The following is a 12,065-nucleotide window of genomic DNA, read 5'->3' on the forward strand; positions in this document are numbered from 1 at the left end:
GACCGCCGTTCGCCAGTTTCTGTGTTTACTAGAAGCACACAAACGCAACTCGGCCGTCGTCATTATGGCCCCGCCCGCCGACTCTATACACGATGTGATTGGCCCGTCTAGAGTGAGGGGAATGCAGCTCAGAAGGGTATTGAGAGTCCTAGATGACACTTGCGGGCAGGTTAAATTTGCTGCCGCTAGGGTGCGTCTAGATTTCTAGGCAAGACATTTTAAGGTCCCCATGAGGAAAACATAAATCACAGAAGGAATTTTTTTGAGAAAGTAAAAATGCAGAATGTTTCCTGTGTTGGGTAGGTTTAGGGCAAGTGGAAACACTACGTGTGTGTGTGTGTGTGTGTGTGTGTGTGTGTGTGTGTGTGTGTGTGTGTGTGTGTGCCTGTTTATATGGTTTATGAGGACAAAAATTTGTATAACTACATAGGTATTACACTATAAATGTGGTTTATGAGGACATATCAAATGTCCTCATAATTCAAATGGCCTTAAAAACATACTAAATTATGTTTTTTTTGAGAAGTAAAAATGCAGAATGTTTCCTGTGATGGGTAGGTTTAGGGGCAGTGTGTGTGTGTGTGATGTGTAGGTTTAGGGGCAGGGGCAGTGTAAGGGGATAGAAGATACGGTTTGTACGGTATAAAATCAATTACGCCTATGGAGAGTCCGTGTAAACCACATAAACCAACGTGTGTGTGTGCGTGTGTGTGTGTGTGTGTGATGAGTAGGTTTAGGGACAGTGTAGGGGGATAGACAATACGGTTTGTACAATATAAAAACCATTACGCCTATGGAAAGTCCCCATAAAACATGGAAACACTACATGTGAGTGTGTGTGTTTCTGAACGATTCAGCCTTTGAATGAATCAGTTGAATCAGATTCAATGACCTGTTCGTAAATGTCTGCCTTGTTTTGAATAAATTTGTTTGGATGAATCGACTCAATGACTCACTCATTATGACTCACCTGCTGCCACCTACTGGTGGTTTAGTTTCATCTTTAAACACTTTCCAACATTTCTTATTTGTTTATTCGAAAATAAAAATCTCATTACATTGTTTAATGCAGTTGTAATTTTTTCAGTGTAAATTATTACACGTTTGCGGTTTCCTCCGGTTGCAGATACGCGTACCCGTTCTTTGGCAGTGCGGCTCCCATCATGACGAGTCCAGCGGTGGAGGTGAAGAAGAACATGGAGGTGTTTCTGCCGCAGTCGTTCTGTGCCTTTGATTTCGCTGCCCTGCCCAATCAGCTTCAGGACACTTTCCTCAGGTGAGATCAGGTCAATGTTTTAATATTCTCACCACATCAGAGCCGTAAAGGCTGATGCACTGCAAAAATGCTCCTCTTATTCTGTAATTTTGTCTTGTTTCCAGTCTAAATATCTCACAATTCTTAAATCAAGATGCATTTACTAGATCAGTAAAACGACATTAAGATATTGTTTCTTGTTTTGTTGAAAATAAAATCAAAATGAGTTTTTGCTTAAAACAGGCAAAATGATCTGCCTGTGAGAAAAATAATCTTATTTCAGTTTGGGACGAAAGCAAGAAACAAGATTTCAATCAGAAATAAGATTATTTTTCTCACCCCATTGGCAGATCATTTTGCCTGTTTTAAGCAAAAACTCACTTCATTTTGATATTTTTCCCCAGAAAACAAGAAAAAATATTTTGTCTTTTTACTAACCTAGTAAATGCATCTTGATTTAATAATATTAATAATAAACTTTATTTTATATAGCGCCTTTAAATGTTACATCTCAAAGCACTTTACATAGAAATACACATTACATTACAGGCATAAAAAAAAAAGAAAGAAAGAAAAAAAAGACAGCAACAAAGTAGACAAATAAATCACATAAAAGCTATCCTAAAATAATATGTTTTGAGTGATAATTTAAAAACACTAAGGGATTCTGCATTCCTAATCTCAGAGGGCAGGGAATTCCACAACTTAGGAGCCAAAGTAGAAAAAGCCCGATCAGCCATAGTTTTCAACCGTGCTGTTTGGACAGTTAAAAGACCAGCTTCAGAGGAGCGTAGAGCACGTGTTGGTGTATAGAGGGTTAAAAGCTCACACAAATAATGAGGGGCCAAATTATTACGTGAGCATTACAATTTTAAAATCAATACGAAAACTAACAGGAAGCCAGTGCAATTTTTGCAGGATTGGAGTAATGTGCTCCCTTGCACTGGTCTTAGTTAGAATTCTAGCAGCTGAATTTTGTACCAACTGTAATTTATTCAGTGTAGCTTTAGAAACTCCAGCCAGCAATGCGTTACAGTAATCAATGCGTGAAAAAACAAAAGTGTTGATTAACTTTTCTGCCACAGAGAAGGTCAACATGGGACGTAATTTTGCAATGTTTTTTAGATGAAAAAATGATGTTTTGACTGTATTACGAACCTGATGGTCAAATGTTAAGTTGGCATCAAATATCACCCCCAGATTTTTCAGTTTAGTTTGAAATTGTAAAGCAGAGCCATCCACACTTAAGGTTATGGACTCTACTTTACGCAACTGATGAGGTGAACCAATAAGCATTACTTCAGTTTTGTCACTGAGAACATTTTCAGACATCCATTGTCTAATCTCAGTAAAACATTGAGAAAGAAAAGACACAGGCATATTGACATCAGGTTTTAAATGTATATAAATCTGAGTGTCATCGGCATAAAAGTGAAAGTTAAGACCAAGAGTTTGTAAAAGTTGGCCAAGTGGAAAGATGTAAATATTAAAAAGTAAAGGGCCCTAAACTGATCCCTGGGGAACACCAGAGTGCACTACACCGACCTCAGACCTGCAATCACCCATCACAACAAACTGCCTGCAATCAGAAAGGTAGGACCTAAACCACTGTAATGCAGTTTCAGAAACTCTTAAGAATATTTACATATTTGGACTGAAAAACAAAATAAAAAGAGCATTTTTTGCAGTGTGGATCAACACTAGGGCTGTGCGATATTGAAGAAAATTTCGATATGCAATAGCTTGTTAGATAAGGCGATACGATATTGCTATTAGTGTGTAAAATCTATTTAAATGAAATTAAAAAAAGATGATTTAAAAAATGAGACTGCTTTCTTTTCCCAGAAATGAAAGAAGAATGACAAATTTCCCTTTCTGGGAAAAGAAAGCATCGCTACAACTTCTGAAAGTGACCAGCTGTGTTTTAGCAAATGCATGTCTAGGGGTGGATGATTGTTTTTATTTTTATTTATCTTTGTTATTAAAAATAAGAACTTAAAACAGTAGTCTTCACATGAGTTAAATATATACTGATACATAATAAAGCTACAAAGGTTTTTCAGTCAAGAGCTCTGAGTGATTCATTTTTTGACACAGCGGAAGTTTTACTGTATTAGTCGCTTGTCACTTTAAGATCCTATTGACACACATTTGGTTTATTTCCCAGACTGAAATCGTTCACTTAAAGACTAACTGACTGCGTTTACATGAATACTCAAGACAGCCATTTTGACATAACTGTGTTTGTATTTGAGTGTATAACACGACATGAAACAGACCAGGAGGGATCACATGATTTCAGAGAGGTGACTGTGCGCACGTTTCTGTGTGTGTGTGTGTGTGTGTGTGTGTGTGTGTCAGACAGCGCAAGACTGCAAGGAGATGTCTTTCGCAAGTTATTACTTTTAATAACTCTTTTTAACATCAAGCAAGTCCCATAAGTAACAGTCGTGTGCCCATTCTCTGCTATATGCGTCAATCTAAAATGGACACTTTTCACAATGTTGAAGTAGCCTATTAAAATCATTCAGATATCCCGTGCTGTTGCAATATGCATATTGCAATATGTTTCTTAATGTAAGAATTTTTAGATGCTTGGACTAGAAACAAGACAGTGTACATAAGCGATATTTCGTTATATTGCACAGCCCTAATCAACACACAGCTTGTGTTGATTGGTTTGAGCGCGAGTTGCTGTTGTTGTGTGTTCTGGGTTCCTCTGCTGGTGATGCTTAATGTCGAGCCCTTGTGTGTGTGTGTGTGTGTGTGTGTGTGTGTGTGTGTGTGTGTGTGTGTTCAGGGTTCCTCTGCTGGTGGAGCTGTGGCACAGAGAGCCGAATTCTCCAGACGTCCTGCTGGGATCTGTCAGTATTCAGCTGTCTCGCCTCCTCAGCTCAGAGAAAACATGGCTCCTCGATTCATCCGGCCGACAGCGCTGCAGACAGAGCTGTTCTGAGAGGATTCCCATCATTAAAGCAGACGGGTTTGTGTAGGCCTGAATCTCAAACTCCTGTCCTGAAGCATGCGCTTGATGAGAAGGGAACGAAAGGCTCTTTGCACATGGACAGTCAGGTCATCTTAAAGGGATAGTTCAGCCCTAAATGAGCCTGTGATGTTCATCTGCTGGGCGTCTGAGATGTCGGTGTGTTTGTTTCTTCAGGAGAACACAGATGAAGATGTTTAACTCAGCCGTTGCTCGTATAATGCATGTCAATGGGGTGTATTTCTATGAGAGTAAAAAACACACAGACATACGAATCCATATTAAACCCTGAGGCTCGCGGAGACACACTGATGTCTGAAGACACGAAACGATCGCTTTCTGCCAGAAACACAACAGTATTTGTGTTATTTTACCTCATATCAGACGAATCTCATCTAGTGTTCCCAACGCCATTACTTCCCAACGCCATTACTTCCGCTGAGTGAGGTCAAAATACCGGCGCGATTATAGAAATATTTACATAGATACCTAATTCGGGCGATCCACGCATGTACTAATGAGGCATCTGTGTAAATATATCTATAATCGCGCCGGTATTTTGACCTTACTCTCCGGAAGTAATGGCGTTGGGAACACTAGATGAGATTCGTCTGATATGAGGTAAAATAACACAAATACTGTTGTGTTTCTGGCAGAAAGCGATCGTTTCGTGTCTTCAGACATCAGTGTGTCTCCGCGAGCCTCAGGGTTTAATATGGATTCGTATGTCTGTGTGTTTTTTACTCTCATAGAAATACACCCCATTGACATGCATTATATGAGCAACGGCTGAGTTAAAAATCTTCATCTGTGTTCTCCTGAAGAAACAAACACACCGACATCTCAGACGCCCTGCAGATGAACATCACAGGCTCATTTAGGGCTGAACTATCCCTTTAAATATCGCTTTTTACAAAATAATCAGGACTCCTAGAAATGCAATGTCCAATTTCAAGTTTTCACAAGGTGAAATGTGAGTGTTTCAGCTTTCAAGTAATGCGTAATTTATTATGATTACGAAAAAGCGCTGCAAAAGGTAATAAATAGTGTCATTTGACACGTTAAAGGAACAATATGTAAGATTTTTGGATTGAAATATCCTCTAGATCAATGTTATATATTGTGTTGACTTTATTAACCTAAGTGTTTCCAAGAATGTGTAAATCCAGAGAAATCAGTGATTTTAACCAGGACACGACCCGTGTGTGTGTGTGTGTTAGGGATGTTAACCAATGACCATTTGACTGATGGTTGACCGTATCAACATTAACCGATCAAAGTTGTCGGTTGTCAAAAAAAAAAAAAAAATCTCAAAATTAGTCTATTATAGACAGTGGACTAAACGCTACTCCAGTTAGCGTCTCATTCCAAAATCTTTTTGTGTGAAGTGAAGAAATCCCTCACACTCAATTTTTCATAACTCGCCTGTTTGTACTTAATAAACCAATAAAAACATTTGGCGCGAGGTCACGGCGTTTGGGTTTGCGCGCTCACAAGGTTTGCAAAAAGTAAACACTCAAGGTTAGAGCCGGGGCAAACGACAGGATGAAGCGCGCAAAGAAAAGTAGTGTGGGACCATTTCACCAAAAAGAACGACACAGATGTAAGTTGCATCTTGTGTGATACGGTGCTGAAATACAGTAGTAGCACATCATCTTTATTATTGTTAGCACTACCTCGAACTAAAGCGCCGTCTCTTCGGAGCTGTCATTTTCTTAAATGAGCCACGGCAATGTTTCAGATGAGCTTCTAACGCCAGACAAACGCCTTTATTTTCAACGCGATCACCTTGACCAAACCATTTCGAAACTAAGGAGCCATTTGTCCTCCGATTAATAACAAGCTCCTCGGCGCCGCGTTTGCGGGACTCATGTTTTGCGCTGTAGGCGATTTTAAAAAAGTGACCTGAGTGGAAGGGAGGCGGCGGCGCCGGGACAGTGTGTGTTCGTTTGTGTGTGTGTGTGTGTGTGTGTGTGTGTGTGTGTGTGTGTGTGTGTGTGTGTGTGTGTGTGTGTGTGTGTGTGTGTGTGTGTGTGTGTGTGTGTGTGTGTGTGTGTGTGTGTGTGAGCGAGCGGCAGGCAGAGCGGCAGAGAGATCATAGAGAGATGCGACAGAGTTGCGAGATTGCAGGCGCGGCTCGCGGCTGTTATTTCAAATAGCGCAGCATATTTTAAACTAATCGGTTAACCGGTTTCAACCGGCTAATGAGGCTCGGTGGTCGGTCAAGAAAAGGTTTAGTTTTCCCCATCCCTAGTGTGTGTGTGTGTGCGTGCGCGTTGCCTATCAGTGAAATCATCATCCGTGCGTTACCCTACAGTGTTATTGTGTAGTAACCATGGCAACACTATCGCCGCTTTAATATCTGATGTGTTATTGTGTAGTAACCATGGCAACACTATCGCCGCTTTAATATCCAATGTGTTATTGTGTAGTAACCATGGCAACACTATCGCCGCTTTAATATCTGGTGTGTTATTGTGTAGTAACCATGGCAACACTATCGCCGCTTTAATATCTGATGTGTTATTGTGTAGTAACCATGGCAACACTATCGCCGCTTTAATATCCGATGTGTTATTGTGTAGTAACCATGGCAACACTATCGCCGCTTTAATATCCAATGTGTTATTGTGTAGTAACCATGGCAACACTATCGCCGCTTTAATATCTGGTGTGTTATTGTGTAGTAACCATGGCAACACTATCGCCGCTTTAATATCTGATGTGTTATTGTGTAGTAACCATGGCAACACTATCGCCGCTTTAATATCCAATGTGTTATTGTGTAGTAACCATGGCAACACTATCGCCGCTTTAATAGGACAATTCACCATGACGTCACAACAGTAATAAACGTTCTTCCGGGTGGCAAAAGCCGACGCGTTCCTATGGCAACGCTAGTAAATTGCTGGGGATTTAGACAAAGTTAACATGATTATTGAGGGACTGATTAACTAATTCAGGAGACAGCAAAACATTAAATGCCTAACCTCGCTCCAGTAGATGTAGCGTTAGTCTACTACCATAATTTTTAAATGAGCCTCAGCCTACCATTGAGTAGTTATTTTAGTGACTGTTGCTGTTTGAATTACAATATGTTAGACTATCGTAGATGGTCTATTTCCCTGTTATCTAACTATTTACCTGTTCTCTGCTTTTCAACAAATCATTTGCACGCATTTTTTCTTTATTTTTTGTATCTGAAGCTATAGCAGCAACATTGAATGCTCTGGTGTCTGTGTTTAAAACACGAAAGCTTGTGTGATCGCGGCCGGCTCCCGGTGCAAACAGTCGTGCCGTGTACCAGCTGATTTGATGCGATGATCAACTTAAATGACTCGTAGCATCTGCAATATCTCACGAACTCCCGATGTTAAAATATGCTATATTTATCATTTTATATGGAGCTAATCACTACAACTGTTAGCAGTCATAATAAACATCTATTATTGATATAAAATAGCCGAAATCACATGAACAATTACACAAAAACCTTATTCCATAGTTATCGTGTGTTTATTAGCTTCTTAGTTCACGCGTAGAAATGTAGAACAGACTCCAGTGTTGGGCAGTAGCGTCGCTACAAGTAGTGACGCTACTAGCTTAACTACATTTTCAGTAGCGTGGTGGTAGCGCTGACAGATCAGAGCGAATGAACGCCTGATGACTGATATCCGATGCATATCATTAAGAAGAGACAGAGAGAGGTCTGCGCTTGCTTTAACTCTTTTATATCGAATAATTCTGTGAGAAATTAATAGAAATGGTATTCTGTATGACGAAATATTTTGCAAACGTGATATGTCATTATGTTTTGAATTCAGAGCTAAACTGAAAGCTGTTCTTTGCGATCTCTGTGAACACAAATGAGCCAGTGCAGACGAGAGAGAATGAACGTGCGTGTGAAAATCTATTCAAAATATCGTTCATAACGGATCGATTATAATGCACTCCTGACATATATTAAGAAATTAATGTCTCTGCGACCCCGTTTTATCATAAACAGTGTTCAAATATCCAAACTGGAGTCTTTAATCTTTCTGATGATACTAGCTGTGTTTGTCCAGATAAAGTAAGTGAGCAGTGAATGTTGAACAATAGTAATCTGAGGCCGTATGATCTTTGAATCGTAAGGGGTTAAAAGAGATCTAAAGTTTACTAATATTAGTCTCGAATTTCCCCAGCTGAAGACAATTATGCTCCGCTATGATTTTGTAGATGGACCGTTTTGAGAATACTTCTCTGTAGCGCTACTTTTGACGACGTCCACTCGCTTTAGCCTCCTCACCCACAGGTTTTGCTGGATATATTTACTACTTTCTGAATGAAATCGATAAAATCCTACACCTTTTGCTGTATATCTGACGGCGCAACCCCAAACACAACACTTTTTCGTCAAAGTTTCAACTTTAATCAACAACAATGTTCTTAACTATGTTACTATTTACAGTAGCCGGCTGATCTCTTCAGTTTGTCAGTAGAAGCCGCTCGCGTTCTGCCACCCGGAAGCATCTTGAGGGAATTGTTTACAAACATTCTGAAATGGTCTATATCCAATGTGTTATTGTGTAGTAACCATGGCAACACTATCGCCGCTTTAATATCTGATGTGTTATTGTGTAGTAACCATGGCAACACTATCGCCGCTTTAATATCTGGTGTGTTATTGTGTAGTAACCATGGCAACACTATCGCCGCTTTAATATCTGATGTGTTATTGTGTAGTAACCATGGCAACACTATCGCCGCTTTAATATCTGGTGTGTTATTGTGTAGTAACCATGGCAACACTATCGCCGCTTTAATATCTGGTGTGTTATTGTGTAGTAACCATGGCAACACTATCGCCGCTTTAATAGGACAATTCACCATGACGTCACAGCAGTAATAAACGTTCTTCCGGGTGGCAAAAGCCGAAGCGTTCCTATAGCAACGCTAGTAAATTGCTTGGGATTCAGACAAAGTTAACATGATTATTGAGGGACGGATTAACTAATTCAGGAGATAGCAATACATGAAATGCCTAACATGGTCCAGTAGATGTAGCGCTAGTCTAATACCATACTTTTTAAATGAGCCTCAGCCTACCATTGAGTAGTAATTTAGACTGTTGCTGTTTGAATTACAATATGTTAGACTATCGTAGATGGTCTATTTCCCTGTTATCTAACTATTTACCTGTTCTCTGCTTTTCAACAAATCATTTGCGCAAATTTTTTCTTTATTTTTTGTATCTGAAGCTATAGCAGCAACATTGAAAGCTCTGGTGTCTGTGTTTAACACGAAAGCTTGTGTGATCGCGGCCGGCTCGCGGTGCAAACAGTCGTGCCGTGTACCAGCTGATTTGATGCGATGATCAACTTAAATGACTCGTAGCATCTGCAATATCTCACGAACTCCCGATGTTAAAATATGTTATATTTATCATTTTATATGGAGCTAATCGCTACACCTGTTAGCAGTCATAATGTAAACATCTATTATTTATATAAAATAGCCGAAATCACATGAACAATCACACAAAAACCTTATTCCATAGTTATCGTGTGTTTATTAGCTTCTTAGTTCACGCGTAGAAATGTAGAACAGACTCGTTCTTCACAGAGCCAGAAATGTCCGAGACAGCTGCGAGCGCGTCATGCGAGGGCGGTGTTGAGCAATATCAAAAGACTGACAGATGAGAGGACGAATGAACGCCTGATGACTGATATCCGATGCATATCATTAAGAAGAGACACAGAGAGAGGTCTGCGCATGTTTTAACTCTTTTATGTCGAATAATTCCGTGAGAAATGAATAGAAATGGTATTCTGTATGACGAAAATATTTTGCAAACGTGCTATGTCGATATTTCTCCAAATATGAGGACTTTTGAATTAAGAGCTAAACTGAAAGCTGTTCTTTGCGATCTCTGTGAACACAAATGAACCAGTGCAGACGAGAGAGAATGAACGTGCGTGTGAAAATCTATTCAAAATATCGTTCATAACGGATCGATTATAATGCGATTATAATGCACTCCTGACATAAATTAAAAAATGAATGTCACTGCAACCCAGTTTTATCATAAACAGTGTTCAAATATCAAAGCTGGAGTCTTTAATCTTTCTGATGATACTGAGTTTGTCCAGATAAAGTAATATAGAGTGATGAGCAGTGAATGTTGAACAATAGTAATCTGAGGCCGTATGATCTTTGAATCGTAAGGGGTTAAAAGAGATCTAAAGTTTACTAATATTAGTCTCGAATTTCCCCAGCTGAAGACAATTATGCTCTGCTATGATTTTGTCGATGGACCGTTTTGAGAATACTTCTCTGTAGCGCCACTTTTGAGGACGTCCACTCGCTTTAGCCTCCTCATCCACAGGTTTTGCTGGATATATTTACTTATTTCTGAATGAAATCGATACAATTCTACACCTTTTGCTGTATATCGGACGGTGCAACCCCAAACACAACACGTTTTCGTCATAGTTTCAACTTTAATCAACAACAATGTTCTTAACTATGTAACCGTTTACAGTAGCCGGCTGATCTCTTCAGTTTGTCAGTAGAAGCCGCTCGCGTTCTGCCACCCGGAAGTGTCTTGAGGCGATTGTTTACAAACATTCTGAAATGGTCTATATCTGATGTGTTTTATTAGACACTGTTTGGATCACTGATGGACAGAAACTAATGATTGTTCTCCAGCTCAACACCGTTAGTCTTATTGTTTAAATCTGCTGTTGTTGATTTACCGCTCAGAGTGCCGTGTTTTACCGCCTAATATGATCTCGCTCACTGCAGTGTCCACAAGAGTCTCATAGTAGCGTTACAACATCACTTTAATATTACTGTACTGAAATATTACATACTGTGCCTTTAAATCTATTTATTTTCCACAATACACATTCAAAAGCATCTTTGCTGAAAATTATGATGTGAACATTTATGAAATCTCATTTAGCAGATTTGAGCTGGACATTGATATATTTCAAGCAGTTGAGATTTGCTGTATAGTACATAAGGCTTGATGTGAGTGTACTGTATGTGTGCAGATACAGCTGGACATGCTTATATAATACAATTTCTGCTCAATCCGAGTGTGCAACACACAGATCTCACCTCTAGATGGCGGCCTCTAAACACGCTGAGATGTGAAATATCTGGTGCATTCTCTTAAAGGGACAGTTCACCCAAAAATTATAATTTACTCGGCCTCTTGTCACGCAAAACCTGACTTTCTTTCTGTTGAACACAAAAGATGACGTTCAGAATAATGCTTCAGTTTTTATGTCCATTTACATTAAAAGTCAATGCGGTGTAATGTTGTTTGGTTCCCAAAACAAAAAGACAGAATGATGACAGAATGTGCATTTGTAGGTGAACTGGTCCCTTTATATATATATATATATATATATATATAAGTTGAGTTATATTAAAAAAGTCCTACTAATCCAAGATTTATAATTGCAGCAACTTTTGCTCTTTTTTTAAAGTCCATAAATGTGCATCTATCCATCATACACTGCAAAAAATGCTTTTCTTACTTAGTGTTTTTGTCTTTTGTCAAAATATCTAAAAATTCTTACATTTAGAAACATTTACTAGATACTTTAAAGTTATTGTCTTGTTTTGGGGAAAATAACTCAAAATGAAGAGAGTTTTTGCTTAAAATAAGATAAATAATCTGCCAATGGGGTGAGAGAAATAATCTTAATTCAAACAGAAAACAAGATTATTTCTCTCACCCCATTGGCAGATTATTTATCTTATTTTAAGCAAAAACTCTCTTCATTTTGAGTTATTTTCCCCCAAAACAAGACAATAATTTTTACTTGTCTAGTA

At 39.0% G+C, this 12,065-nt stretch overlaps 1 protein-coding gene across 2 annotated transcripts in view; it reads left to right on the plus strand.

Moving 5' to 3' along the window:
- Positions 1-12,065, plus strand: part of cep120 (centrosomal protein 120) — a 75,950-nt gene that overhangs the window by 24,464 nt on the left and 39,421 nt on the right. Inside the window, exons 10-11 of one of the 2 annotated variants that reach the window (XM_067414592.1) lie at positions 1,127-1,276; positions 4,056-4,244. In XM_067414592.1, the coding sequence (XP_067270693.1) occupies positions 1,127-1,276; positions 4,056-4,244 (339 nt within the window). The remainder of the gene's footprint in view (positions 1-1,126; positions 1,277-4,055; positions 4,245-12,065) is intronic. The other variant, XM_067414593.1, reaches the window with a different exon arrangement.

This window comes from Pseudorasbora parva, chromosome 13, assembly GCF_024679245.1.
Source record: "Pseudorasbora parva isolate DD20220531a chromosome 13, ASM2467924v1, whole genome shotgun sequence".
Taxonomy (NCBI): domain Eukaryota; kingdom Metazoa; phylum Chordata; class Actinopteri; order Cypriniformes; family Gobionidae; genus Pseudorasbora; species Pseudorasbora parva.